The 15629-nt window shown below is 41.4% G+C and overlaps 1 protein-coding gene across 1 annotated transcript; it reads right to left on the bottom strand.

The window, feature by feature from the left end:
• Positions 1–4415: 4415 nt before the first annotated feature.
• Positions 4416–7108, bottom strand: LOC121387238 (galactose-3-O-sulfotransferase 2-like; the record flags this gene model as incomplete). Its single annotated transcript, XM_041518264.1, has 2 exons — positions 4416–5534; positions 7067–7108. Coding segments are annotated over 2 exons (1161 nt in total), but the record flags the coding sequence as incomplete, so codon positions are not given.
• Between the last annotated feature and the right edge of the window lie 8521 nt (positions 7109–15629).

Here is a 15629-nt window from a genome sequence, read left to right as displayed (position 1 = left end):
CTCTCTCTCTCGCTCTCTCTGTCTCTCTCTCTCTCTCCTCTCTCTCTCTCTCTCTCTCTCTCTCTCTCTCTCTCTCTCTCTCTCTCCTCTCTCTCTCTCTCTCTCTCTCTCTCTCTCTCTCTCTCTCTCTCTCTCTCTCTCTCTCTCTCTCTCTCTCTCTCTCTCTCCTCTCTCTCTCTCTCTCTCTCTCTCTCTCTCTCTCTCTCTCTCTCTCTCTCTCTCTCTCTATCTCTCTCTCTCTCATAATACACACACACATAAACGCTCGCGCGCACACACACACACACAAACACACACACACACACACGCACACACACACACACGCACACACACACACACACGCACACACACACACACACACGCGCACACACACACACACACACACACACACACACACACACGCATTGACAATTTGACCGAGAAAACACATTAATGGTTGACATTTTGTCCACTGATATTTAGACTGCTGACATTTTGTCCGTTGACATTCTGTCTGCACACCTGCCTATATAGCTGTTTGGTAGTAATGCTAATATGAATAAATGTTGCTATGCAGATTCGGTAATTTTCTTATAATTCGGGCAAACGCCAACCTGCCCTCCTACAACGATGTGAGCCTGTACGCCTATGTTTGGGCAAACGCGCATCTAAATTTGGCGTAGGCACTTCTGTACTTATTTAACATATTTACATTAGCATGGTGTCTGAGCCGTGTCCCTTTTTAAACAAGCGATACGTGCGTAACTTTCAACAGTCTTGAGGAGCACCAAAACTGGAAAGACAGCGGTTGGATCGACTGGTGAGGAGGGGGAGGGGTTTTTCCACCGGACGTTTAGGGTTACGACGCATAGGCGTAGGTTGTTTCGGCTGTAGGGTGGGTTAGGTTTATCTGGGGGCCTGCCTCCCTCCCCACACCGGTCCTCCCCTGGCCGGTCATACCAATGTTCCCGATTCGGTTGATGCTCCTCCATATCCCAACCATTAAATAAACTTCCTGTGGCGGGGGCCCAACTTCCCTAAACAACCTCCAATTCCCTCCTTGTAAGGGCATAGTTATTATTAAATATTAAAAGTAAAATTATTTCTAGATCGCTCGATCAAGTAATTTTTATAATGTATAATATAAAAAAATTGTATACGCACAAATATTATGTAAACGGCATATTGTCACAGACCACTGACCTATTTACTGGTCTAACAAAGTATTACCTGAACAAACATAATTTGATTTGTCCCTAAATGCACTTTATTTAACCATCTTCATAACCACCATACTCCATTTATTAATGATATTTTGTAAAATAATTGAATTATGGCAATGGTCCATAATTCAAAAACTAAACTTGTCGAGAGGGTTGACATGGATTTCACTCCATCATGGTTCAGTTAAGGTAATTCGATAGCTAGATTTGGTTTCCAATAATGTAATTTTTATTTATTATCCATTTTTAGACAAATAAGGTCCTTAAATCCGTGACAGTATGCCTTTAAGTCCCTTAATATTTTTAGCTGTAATAATCTAAATTGCCCCTGTAATATATTCTGTCACGGATCAGGCTTCAGACTATCTAGAGACGGGACCCGGGACAGACATGCTCGAAACATTAATGGTATAGGAGCATGTTAAAATATATCGCACTCGCGTAACTTTCCAACATTATTAGCAATACTGTTAGCCAACAAACGTGTGGTGGTAAACACAGTCAAAATATATCAAGGGAAATAACTGCAGTTTAACAGAAAAGAACTAGACCCGTATAGGTTTTTTCCCCTTGGAAGGAAAATAAGAAGCTGTTAAAGGGACATACCCCTAGTTTTTAAACACTAAGGCATATTTTTGACTATTAGAGCTCTTTCTTTGATAACTGAAATCATACTTTACATAGAGTTTATTGTTGAGATTATCCATTTCCGTACATTCGAAGTGTTTTTGGTCATACTGGTGTTTTTAATATCACAAAATGCATTTCTCGTATTTTTAAAAACGCACGTGCGTCTCAGAAGTAACAGTTATGGAGTCGAGATTTGATCTATTTTTAGAGGGTATTTCACCATTTCAAAGTCACAGACTCGTGTTTCACTAAATTGTAACTTTATCCAAATGTGTTACAGGTTTGTAGACTAATTAAACTTGGTGTTAATTTTCACGGGTTGAAACTAGGGTATGTCCCTTTAACGTAATAATTAAAAGGATTTTTTATCATATCGTAAAGTAGAATATCATATGCAAATCGTATGTAACACAAGTATTGGAAGGAAAGAAGGAATGCTTTCTTTAACGACGCGTTCAACGCATTTTAATGCGGTTATATGGCGTCGGACATAATATGATTGATGACAACACAGATAATAAGAGGAGCAAGGTTTTTTTTTTTTCGATTAGCCGCAAGGGAAAGAAAGAAAGAAATGTTTTATTTAACGACGCACTCAACATATTTTATTTACGGTTATATGGCGTCAGACATATGGGTAAGGACCACACAGAGTTTGAGAGGAAACCCGCTATCGCCACTACATGGGCTACTCTTTCCGATTAGCAGCAAGGGATCTTTTATTTGAGTTTCCCACAGGCAGGATAGCACAAACCATGGCCTTTGTTGAACCAGTTATAGATCATTGGTCGGTGCAAGTGGTTTTACACCTACCCATTGAGCCCTGCAGAGCACTCACTCACGGGTTTGGAGTCGGTATCTGGATTAAAAATCCCATGCCTCGACTGGGATCCGAACCCAGTACCTACCAGCCTGTAGACCGATGGCCTAACCACGACGCCACCGAGGCCGGTAGCCGCAAGGGATTTTTTTTAATACGCATCATCCCACAGACGTGATAGTACACACCACGGGCTTTGTTACACTAGTTGTGGAACACTGACTGGAACGAGAAATAACCCAATGGGCCCACCGACGGGGATCAATCCTAGACCGACCGCGCATCAGGTGAGTGATTAACCACTTGGCTACATCCCACCCCTCAGGTACAGGAATGCTCAGATATAACAACCGAGTTTACTAAAGAAAACCTTCCGTGCGACCCGTCTTTACTGTGTTGTATTGTTGTATGTAGGGCTGAACGTAGCCCAGTGGTAAAGCGCTCGCTCTATGCGCGGTCGGTCTGGGATCGATTCCCGTCGGTGAGCCCATTGGGCTATTTCTAGTTCTAACTAGTGCACCACTACTGGCATATCAAATGTTGTGGTATGTACTACCCCGTCTGTGGGATGGTGCATATAAAAGATCCTTTGCTGCTAATCGAAAAAAAAAGTATCCCATGAAGTGGCGACAGTGGGGTTCCTCCCTCTATATCTGTGTGTTCCTTAAACATATGTCTAACGCCATATAACCGTAAATAAAATGTGTTGAGTGCGTCGTTAAATAAAACATTTCCTTACTTGTTAAATGGGGCGAGACGTAGCCCAGTGGTAAAACGCTCGCTCGATGCACAGTCGGTCTGGGATCGATCCCCGTCAGTGGGCCCATTTGGCTATTTATCGCTCCAGTCAGTGCACCACGACTGCTACATCAAAGGCCGTGGTATTTACAACCCTGTCTGTGGGATGGTGTATATAAAAGATCCCTGGCTTCTAATCAAAAAGAGTAGCCCATGAAGTGGCGACAGCGGGTTTCCTCTCAATATCTGTGTGGTCCTTAACAATATGTCTGACGCCATATAACCGTAAATAAAATGTGCTGAGTGCGTCGTTAAATAAAACATTTCTTTTTTTTTCTCTTGTTATATGAAATTTCTTCCTCTAGTTCGAACACACTCAAATTGCCCTGCATTTGGCTGTTATGAAGAAAGATGTATACAACCAAACTGATCATAACAAACATAGCCTCAAATCAAGAGCAGATTGTAGCTTTGTGAAATGCTTTCAAGCAATCTGATTAAAATCAGCTTTACTGGTCTACCAGTAGATCTAACAGCATTGCGTGGACTCCCATGTCCAGGTGCCATTTCATCTATAAATAACAATTTAAATATCGACGAATTACACTTCGCCTTCTATAGCGTTATTCGGGAGCATACAAATTCTAAAAATATCGGGCGAGACTATTTATGTAACAGGCGAACTTGTTGGTCTATTTCAACATTGAAAAAAACAGGGGGAAAAGTGCAGTAATAAACTCTGGATTGTATACTAGTGTAAACAGATTTTATGGCTAAACCATCACGGTTTTTTTATATAAAATGTTATATTGTAATTAGATTCCGGCATACTTCGTAATTCAACCGAATCATTTCGTATACCCACAGCATAAATTCGAATGTTTTCATTTTTTTTTCAAATCACTGGCATGATTTTGCAAGTAAGGTTTTGGTTGGTCGAATGAAAGGTCAACTGGACATGAGCTCCAACGGGCTACTGTTAGATCTGCACGTAATAGTGGAGCTAATTTTAATTAGATTGGCTTTCAAGTAACTTTTCCTTTACGTGGCAATTGCTTCGTCATATATATAGTGGAACTGGCCATCTTTGCAACATACTGTTTGTAGATTTTCTCCGCCGAGTACTGGACTATTTTGTCAAGGAACTGAAGTTCTGTTAGACTCAGCAAATTACAGTCGTCTTCGTCTACGACGAACCCAGCACTCCACTTGGTCCTGGGAACGTACAACACCCTTCCCGTGAGGCAGTAGTCAAGACTTTTCTTTAAAAGTTTTTTGAAGTACTTCACTTCCTCGAAGAATCCAGGGCCCTCCTTCCAGACGGCTTCCCAGAATGCTTTGTGAAAATAGTCGTACAGCTGGTAGTCGGACTGCGAGATCTGTCTGTGACTATTGTAATCTGAGTTGTGGAAGAATCTCTTTCTGTGGTAAGGGTTGACATTCTTTCTGAAGTACAACACATCCTTGTGGCTCCAACACAGCTTCCTCCTTAATAGAACAATGGACTCGTCGAAATGATCCATTATCATCACCAACCGGAAATCATTATCAAGCTGCGCGATGTATCGCGACCTCAGGATAGGGTTTAAAATCTCCTTCCGGGTCATCCCAAGGTCGTAAGATTGTTTGTTCCGAACACGACTCATGACAACGTTAGCAGGCTCATACTGTGTAGGGTTTTTGAGATAGTCGGAAACTGGGTTGGGTATTTCAATTTTCAGGGCACTCTGTACATAGTTGGTGGTGTACATCCCAAAATAATCAAACGCTGACACGAACTGGTCGAACGGTTCTCGTACAATGGTCACATAAACCGTATCGTTGGGCAGAAGGGACCTGAATGCGGTCTGGTTATAAACCACGTGATTCCACAACACGTCATATGATTGGCCGTCGGGAACCGGCAAAACGTTACTCGTGGAGAGAGAATCGCCGAACTGGCCGAAGTAATTGTAGCCGAAGGCGTGAAGACGTTTCCGGGGAATGACGAAGTTTAAGTTGTGCGTGATCCCGTATCTCTGAAATAGACTGGCCACAGTGGAACTGCCCGCCTTATGGACCTTCAGGAATGCTATTCTGGTCACCGGTTTGCAGGGTGCTCGCCGAGGGGATCGGTCATTGCAATCCCTGGGTTTGTCAACGGACTCTTGAGCCAGCAATATAGGTGGTTTCAGCAAATAGTAGAAATTGTAAATTCCGCCCAAAACAAGGATGCACCTAGGTTTGAAACAGAGAGGAGAATAAGAAGATTATTATTTTATTCTTTTTAAACACAGAACAAAATAGACATACAATAAATAAACACACACACACACACACACACACACACACACACACACACACACACACACACACACACAAATATATTCACAAAACACAAACATAAAAAAAGAGACAAAAAGACGACTTAAGTTTCCACCTACACTTTGGTATTGATACGTGTTTGGGTGTTATCAAATTTACCGCCAGTTTCAATATTTTATTATTTATTTACTTTCCATGTAAGGTTCAAACACGCTGTCTTAGAAGCTCACCAGGGCAGAAGTTGGTGTTTATATCGTTGTTAGTTAGTCAGTGAGTGAGTATGTGAGTTAATGAGTGAGAGAGCAAGCGGATGATTTGGTGGGAGGACAAGTTACGGAGAGACTGGTTCATCAAAGACCATGGTATGTACTAACTTGTCTGTGGGATGATGCGTATAATAAATCCCTTTCTGCTAATCGAAAAGAGTAGCCCATTGCGTGGTGGAATGAGCTTTCCTCTCATTATCTGTGTGGTCCTTAACCATATTATGTCTGACGCCATATTTCCCTGTTTATCGGAGGGACGTGTGCTTGTGTAGTAGTGTGGTTCCTGTCTTACTATCTTGATTGTACCGGCCTCGGTGGCGTCGTGGTTAGGCCATCGGTCTACAGGCTGGTAGGTATTGGGTTCGGATCCCAGTCGAGGCATGGGATTTTTAATCCAGATACTGACTCCAAACCCTGAGTGAGTTCTCCGCAAGGCTCAATGGGTAGCATTCCCAGTCTGGAGCTCCACGCGGTAAGACGTGTTTGTTTCGCTTGTGCACACTGCACGTGCTTTCGTGTGCTCGACTTGGGGGTCCTTCATTTCGTTGTTTTTTGTCAGCGAAATGAAGTTTACTACTGGGATGTATGCGGCCATTGGAACTGATTGAACGCTGGAACGCTTCTTGTTTCGACAGTCTGCACCACCAGGTTGGATTCTTTTTTAGCGAGATTCCTTGCCTCCACGTCATTTCTCTGTCTGACTGTCGACTTGGGGTTTTTTCGTGACTCGTATGACGGCCATTCTGCAGAACGCCACGGTTGTTTGCGTTTAGTCTCTACATGTCCGAGCCTGTCCTAGCAGCACTGGAAGATTGACCGCCCCACTCTAAGAAGAAATAGGAAGCGGGGTCGGCCCCTACTACTCTTTTTCTAGACTTTACCTTGCTTTATAGTGATACCATCTCGTATCCTCCGGAGTCGGGCCCGTCCGCACCACTATACCAAACCATGACGACTGGACTATACCCTAGTCTGATACTCTCTCTCGTTCAGACGGATCCGGCTTCTCAAGATCTGTATTTCAGCACAGCACTACACCTTCAACGTCTATCGACTGTCAATCTAGGGGTTTTCTTGACGGGATGCAACCCATCTCGTCCCTTTAAGCTGTGCACCCAAACGGCGTTAACGACGCCACTCGCGTGGACATATCGATCGGACTTTAAACTTTTAGATCTGCGTTCAAAATTTTATGTCGAAATTACTTCTCTTTTTTTTTAAATATTATTAAATAGTCCGATCTTCTCTTCTTTCTCTTATTTAATTTTGGACTGTCCTTCTAAAATGCTCCAAATTATATAAATATTCGGCTGAGCAGTCAATTCTTTTTATTTTTGGCTTGTAACCTTTTTATTTTTTGTTTGTTTATTCTATTAACTTTTTTACTAATTGCTATTTTCAAAATTCTGCCCATTTTCTGCCCATTGAGTGCGTCGTTAAATAAAACATTTCTTTCTTTTACTATCTTGATCAGCTATATACTGCAGTACTATAAATGACATATTTCACACTACCAAGGCGGGGGCGGGATCTACCTCAGCCTATAAGACTTAGTGTGCTATCCTGCCTGTGGGAAAGTGTATATAAAAGATCCCTCGCTACATGGGGCGGGACTTAGCCCAGTGGTAAAGTGCTCGCTTGATGCGTGGTCGGTTTAGGATCGATCCCCGTCGATGGCCCATTTGACTATTTCTCGTTCCAGACAGTGCTCCACGACTGGTGAAAAAAACGCCGTGGTACGTACTATCCTGTCTGTGGGATGGTGCATATAAAAGATCCCTTGCTGCTAATAGAAAAGAGTAGCCCATGGAGTGGCGACAGCGGGTTTCCTCTCTCTATACCTGTGTGGTCCTTAACCATAATATGTCTGACGCCATATAACAGTAAATAAAATGTGCTGAGTGCGTCGTTAAATAAAACATTTCCCTCCTTCCTTGAAAAATATTCCTACTAATGAAAAAACGTATTGGGTTTCCTCTGAAGATCACGTATTAGAGTTCACAAATGTTTCAATCTGAATAAAATTAGCTCTACTGGACTACAAGTATACTGAAGCTAATTTTAATTAGATTGCAAATGTTTGACATTCAACAGCCTATGGTTAATTAATCGATGCGCTTTTGGTTGTGTCGTGAGACAAAACAAACAAACAAACTTATTAATCATAATTTAAAATGTCCTGATGTGATTTTAATTTAAACAAGCACTCTTTTTCCTTTCGTTTATTCTTTTGGGGGGGGGGGGGGGGGGGGGGGTCTTCAAAAAGTCCGTTTAAACATTGTTTCCTTAGCGCAGTGATTCCTATTTCGTGTGCAATGCGTTTGTTCCAGTGCCCCAAAGACATATTTCTGATGACCGGCGAGTCCGGGCAACGCCGTGTAACATGTCACACATGACGCCCATAGTTCGTGCTGACTGTGTCATCTGTTTGGAGAATTGTCTGAAACCATGGCAATCTGACAGGATCGTCTCACTAAACTGATTTCTTGACAACACATTATATTACGTATTCCCATGCGTTTGTCGTTGGGACAATTTCATAATATTGCGTACGTAGCATTTCCATTGTCTACTTTTGCACAAAAAAAATAAAAATAAATAAATTAGAGTTCACATTTTGATGGAGAGGAAAATGTTCATAAAAATGCTCGCGCACGAAGTCACATATACACAGAGAAAGAAAGACAGACAGACAGAGAGGAAAAAACGTTTGTTTTGTTTAACGACACCACTAGAGCACATTGAAATTTATTCATCATCGGCTGATGGATGTCAAATATTTGGTAATTTGACATACAGTCTTAGAGTGGAAACCCGCTACATTTTTCCATTAGTAGCAAGGGATATTTTTATATGCACCATCCCACAGACAGGATAGCACAAACCACGGTCTTTGATATACCAATCGTGGTGCAGTGCCTGGTACGAGAAATAGCCCAATGGGCCCACCGACGGGGATCGAAGACAGACAGACAGACAGAGTGGAAGATATATATATATATATATAGAGAGAGAGAGAGAGAGAGAGAGAGAGAGAGAGAGAGAGAGAGAGAGAGAGAGAGAGAGAGAGAGAGAGAGAGAGACAGACAGTCAGACAGAGGGAGAAAGACAGCAAGAGAGGCAGACAGAAAGACGGACAGGCAGAAAGAAAGACAGACAGACAGACAGACATAGTTAAAATTTGTATTGTTTAACGACAACACATATCGATATATTGATCGTCGGCTATTAGAGTCCAAACATATGGTAATTGTGACATATAAAGTAAAGTAAAGTTTCTTTTATTTAACGACGCCACTAGAGCACATTGATTTTTTATCTTATCATCGGCTATTGGACGTCAAATATATGGTCATTCTGAAACTGTTTTTAGAGGAAACCCGCTGTTGCCACATAGGTTACTCTTTTACGACAGGCAGCAAGGGATCTTTTATTTGCGCTTCCCACGGGCAGGATAGCACAAACCATGGCCTCTGTTGAACCAGTTACGGATCACTGGTCGGTGCAAGAGGTTTACACCTACCCATTGAGCCTTGCGGAGCACTCACTCAGGGTTTGGAGTCGGTATCTGGATTAAAAATCCCATGCCTCGACTGGGATCCGAACCCAGTACCTACCAACATGTAGACCGATGGCCTAACCACGACGCCACCGAGGCCGGTTTGTGACACATAGTCTTTAGAGAAAACCCGCTATATTATTTCTTTAGAGGTCGCCGAATAGTTATCGTGGTGGTCTGGTAACTTCGGGTGAATAGGTGCTACAGGTTCGAATCTTAGCAACGGCATTTCAGACAATTAGTGAGACCAGTTTGTTTTTTGTTGTTGTTGTTGTTGTTTTTTGTAGGGAATTGCAGTCATCTTAAACAAACAAGATACATTTTTCATTTCATTTCATTTCAACTTATTTTTGTGCTTATATCCAATTTAGGTTCAAGCACGATGTCCTGGGCACACACCTCAGCTATCTGGGATGTCTGTCCAGGACAGTGAGTTAGTTGTTAGCTATTAGTGGTTAGTGAGAGAGAGGAAGAGGGTGTAGTGGTCTTACACCTACCCACTGAGCCCTTAAGAACTTGCTCTGAGTGGGAGCCGGTACCGGGTTGCGAACCCTTTACCTACAAGTCTGTAGTCCGATGGCCTAGCCACGACACCACCGAGGCCGGTGAAAAGATGCAAAGATGTAGTGCAGTCGTTTTTTTAATCTACCCTCAACTTTTGTTAGATATACTGAATTTTATTCCAGATTTTAATGTTTACCTACTTGGGATATTTATAGTAAATGCACAGTTCTTTACACAGAGTTTTCATTTAACTTTTGAATGTTTATATTGATGTCTTTTATTTCTATGTTTTTAATGTACTTACCTTTGTCTGACAACCAATAGCCGGTATGTTTTTCGTGCTGGAGTTTCGTTAAACGTCCATTCAATCATTCAGCCAGTGCACCACGACTGGTACATTGAAGGCCATGGTATGTGCTATCCTGTCTATGGGATGGTGCATATAAAAGATCCCTTGCTGCTAATCGAAAAGAGTAGCCCATGAAGTGGCGACAGCGGGTTTCCTCCCTCAATATCTGTGTGGTCCTTAACCATATGTCCGACGCCATATAACCGTAAATAAAATGTATTGAGTGTGTCGTTAAATAAAACATTTCGTTCTTTCTTTCCATTGAATCATTCGTCATTCATTCATTCGTCATTCATTCATTCATTCATTCATTCGTCTGTCTCTCCTGTCTCTGCTTCTCTGTCTTTGTATATCAGAACTCGATGTTTAAGGTGAGCTATCGCTCCCGCTCCCGATCGCTCCCCTGAGACTAGTTCAAGGCGAGTACTTGTTTAGCTCACCTTTGCATGTGAATTTATAATGGTATCAGCTTGATGCGCGGTCGGTCTAGGATCGATCCCGGTCGGTGGACCCATTGGGCTATTTCTCGTTCCAACCAGTGCTTCACAGCTGGTGTAACAAAGGTCTTGGTATGTATTATCCTGTCTGTGGGATGGTGCATATAAAATATCCTTTGCTACTAATCAAAAAGAGTAGCCCATGAAGTGGCGACAGCGGGTTTCCTCTCTCATTATCTGTGTGATCTTTAACCATGTATCTCACGCCAAATAACCGTAAATAAAATGTGTTGAGTGCACTGTTAAATAAAACATTTACTTCCTTCTATGCTATGGTGATATCTTAAATAGCTCCCCATAATCTAAGTTAGGAGAACAATTAATCGCTCTCCTCGATTTGTTTTCACTTCAGCTTTTAAACTATTATCGTGCTTATATCCAATGAAGGTTCAAGCAAGCTGTCCTGGGCACACACACCTCAGCCATCTGGGCTGTCTGTCCAGGACAGTGGGTTAGTTGTTAGTGGTTAGTGAGATAGAGAAGAGGGTGTAGTGGTCTTACACCTACCCATTGGGTCTTTATAAGTCGCTCTGGGTTGGAGCCGGTACCGGGCTGCGAACCCTGTACCTACCAGCCTCATATTTCCGATGACTTAAAGGAGACCGGACACCAAATCATATATACGGCGTAATGAATTTGTTTGCTGTCATAAACCGCAACACGCAACTACCGCGCTCCACTTATTTTAATATGACATACAGAAAGCATTGAAAAGTACAAGTTTATTATTCTTTAATAATCGGCATTAGCTTTAAAACTAATTAACCATCATTCCTTCTGGTCAGAGTACATATGTTGTTCCTGCCAAAGTGTTAGCATTTTAATTTTAATGACAATATACTGAACTGACGATAAACATTGTTAACTAACGTAATAATTCACGTTTTGAAGGTGTTTTGTTATGAGGTTAACAAACCAACTAGATCAAGAGATGTTAGTATGGAGTCGTTATGGGCTGTCGGTGAAAATTAATTTGGTATTTATAGGTAAATAAATGTGAAGTTTAAATATTCGTATGTGAACAAATTGCAATACCTTTATTTAATGTATATCTTAAGTACATACTTGTTTTAATTTTCACATTGTAAATGTACCATAACCTGCTGTATTTAGTTGGTGTAAAGCCCGTTCGACGACAATAATGCGTCCATGTTTTAAAACAACTTTCGTGTTTTTGGAAATCGAAACCATGATGTTGGTCGTTTCTTGGGATGCATTGCTGTTACTGTTGCAGTTAAACACTGCGCAGTTAACCATCATATAATTACGTCGACAGTATATAATAACACTAATTATCTTGTAAATTAAATTTCCGATAAACCTGGAGACAAGAAAAAAAAAGACGACTAAAAGGCACAACCAAAGAATAAACACATGTACCGGTATTGCTTGGTAACTCTCACCGATGACGTATTGCCTCGCTTTCGTTCAGATTTATGCATAATCCCGTCCTCTTCTGTTTTTACCCCAAACCTAAGACGCGCAGCTGACCGGTGCCTCGCAGCGAGCCGGGCGTTAGAGTAATGCGGTCTTTGACGCTAACTTAATCCATTACACACTACATGTCTTTTGGTGTCCGGTCTCCTTTAACTACGACGGCACCGAAGCCAGTATAGCTTTTAAACTATTTCCGTGCTTATATCCAATTAAGGTTCAAGCACGCTGTCCTGAGCACACACCTCAGCTATATGTGCTGTCTGTCCAGGACGGTGGGTTAGTTGTCAGTGGTTAGTGGTTAGTGGTTAGTTGTCAGTGGTTAGTTGTTAGTGAGAGAGATGAGGGTGTAGTTGTCTTACACCTACACAAAGAGTCGTTAAAACTCGCTATGGGTGGGAGCCGGTACCGGGCTGCGAACCCTATACCTACCTGCCTTATTATCCGATGGCTTAACCACGACACCACTGAGGCCGGTTTGTTTTCACTTCGAGGTCCAATATATTTATAATTACACAAACAATATTTACCACAGAACTTTCAATCGTTTTCCCAATGGCAGTCCTCTTGGCGGCAGGTAATTCATTATCGTCTTTCAAATTTAATCATCACCTGAGAACAGACTGTCATCCAAGTTAAACTGTACTACAACGAGTGCGCATGTCATATAAAAACTGTCGCAGACTGAGTCGTTCGGTATGGTGCTCGATCTGGCTGGGCGCGATCTCTCTGAAAACGAAGAAGAGTGTTGTGGAAATTAGTATCACGCACATAATGACGTCAGTAAACACTGGACAATAAATAACAGCGTGTTAGTCGTTTCGCGCGGGTCCGTAAATACACCAGTCTCCGTCTAGCCACTTCGCACGTAGATGCCGTATTTAACATAGCGTGACAACAATTGTTTGTGACTGGCTGGCAACACGAAAGCTCGTTAACTCGATAATTGAAATATTCCTTCAGCTCCTGCTTCGGGGCAGTGCACAATTGGTGCGAGTTTACTTAGCGCTCTATACGAGCATTCAAATATACTGAACTTTATTTAAAAGGCACCACCCGATTTTTTCAATTGTTATTGCTGTCGCATGTGTGTGTTTCCTATAAAACACACTAATAATAACCCTTGTATAGAATGTTTGGGTAAAGCGTTCGCTGAATGCACGGTCGGTCTGGGATCGATCCTCGTCGGTGGGCACACTGGGCTATTTCTCGTTCCAGCCAGTGCTCCCTGACTGGTATATCAAAGGTCATGGTATGTGCTATCCTGTCTGTAGGTTGGTGTATATAAAAGATCCCTTGCTAATAATGCAAAAATACAGCGGGTTTCCTCTGTAATGTTATATGCTAAAATTACCAAATGTTTGACATCCAATAGCCCATGATTAATAAATTAAATGTGCTCTAGTGGTTTCGTTAAACAAGGCAAACTTTAACAACTTTTGCGTTATTTATTGTCTATCAGAATACATGCAGGTATCAAAATCGGTTAAATATTTTTTTCTTATATCCTTACTTATATATTTACCTTACTTAATATTTAATTTTACCTGTGCGTTTTTAATGGAGGTGAGTATACAGGGGAGTGTGCCTGATTTTTCTTGGGAGAGGTTTTTGGGGGTTTTTTTTTGTTTAACGACACCTCTAGAGCACATTGATGTACTAATCATCGGCTATTGGATGTCAACCATTTTGTAATTGTGACATACATGTATATAGTTTTAGAGAGGAAACACGCTACATTTTTTCCATTTGTAGCAACGGATCTTTTATATGCACCATCCCACCGACAGGATAGTACATACTACGGCCAATGATATACCAGTCGTGGTGCACTGGCTGGAATGAGGAATAGCACAATGGGCCCACCGACGGGAGTAATTTAGTGGATGTTCGGGTTGCTTAGCGCACATGCAAATCAAGGGCAGATAAGTATGTTTCTAATAGAGGCTATGCTGCGAGTTTCTGTTTGTTTGATGGGGAAGAGAGGTGGGTTTGACAAGCTATTGAGTTTTAAATGTCTCCCCCCCCCCCCCCCCCCCCCCCCCCCCCCCCCCCCAGAAAATATATTGTAACAAAAGGTTACTTATGTGGTGGTGGGGGTGGGGGTAGAACAACCGGAAGAATTCGACATATTTCTAGAGTTTTAAATGTTATGCTCTACCGGAATATATATTGAAATTTTGGGGTTTGTTTTAGTCGGGGGATTCGACCCACAATCCCCTACACGGCTAAACACTACTTTCATCATCTATTTTATTTGTCACTAGACGCACATTCCAAACTATACTCCCTGCTAAATTTCGACACATTACTTTTAACACTAAACAAATTGTCATTGAGAGGGTCAGTCTTTTCGGAATAATGTCCAGTACAACTATAGAAAAAGGGGGCGAGACGTAGCCCAGTGGTAGAGCGCTCGCTTGATGCACGGTCGGTTTGGGATCGATCCCCGTCAGTGAGCCCATTTGGCTATTTCCCGCTCCAGCCAGTGCATCACGACTGGTACATCAAAGGCCGTGGTATGTGCTATCCTGTCTAATCAATGGTGCATATAAAAGATCCCTTGCTGCCAATCGAAACGAGTAGCCCATGAAGTGGCGACAGTGGGTTTCCTCCCTCAATATCTGTGTGGTCCATAACCATTTGTCCGACGCCATATAACCGTAAATAAAATATGTTGAGTGCGTCGTTAAATAAACCATTTCCTTCCTTCCTTCCTTCACAACAGAAAACTAATTTTGTTTATATTTCCTCCACACTGCACTCGGTGCAGTCTTAGGAGAATAAATGCTTGTCTTGTATTATTTAATCTTTGCATATTTATATTTGTACGCCTTGCTCAGGTCTATGTTGTCTGCATACTTGCGCAATGTGCATATCGGACTAGCAAATATCTGTATTTGTGAACTGTATATATAAATAGTAATAAAATAAATTTTATAAATTGAAATAAAAAAATCAATTCAGTTATTGTTTTTTGTTTTGTCACATTTTTGTTTTGATTTAATTTGATTTGTTTTTGTTTGATTTAATTTGATATATGATATGACATGAGATGACATGACTTGACATGATATATGATATGATATGATATGATATGATATGATGATATATGATATGATATGATATGATGATATATGATATGATATGATATGATATGATATGATATGATATGATATATGACATGACATGACATATGTATGATATGATATGATATGATGATATATGATATGATATGATTTGTTTTGTTTTGTTTTGTTTTGTTTTGTTTTGTTTTGTTTTTGCTTTTGTTTTTGTTTTTGTTTTTGTTTTTATTTTATTTTGTT

This window comes from Gigantopelta aegis, chromosome 13, assembly GCF_016097555.1.
Source record: "Gigantopelta aegis isolate Gae_Host chromosome 13, Gae_host_genome, whole genome shotgun sequence".
Classification (NCBI taxonomy): domain Eukaryota; kingdom Metazoa; phylum Mollusca; class Gastropoda; order Neomphalida; family Peltospiridae; genus Gigantopelta; species Gigantopelta aegis.
This window is presented reverse-complemented; position numbering and strand designations above follow the sequence as displayed.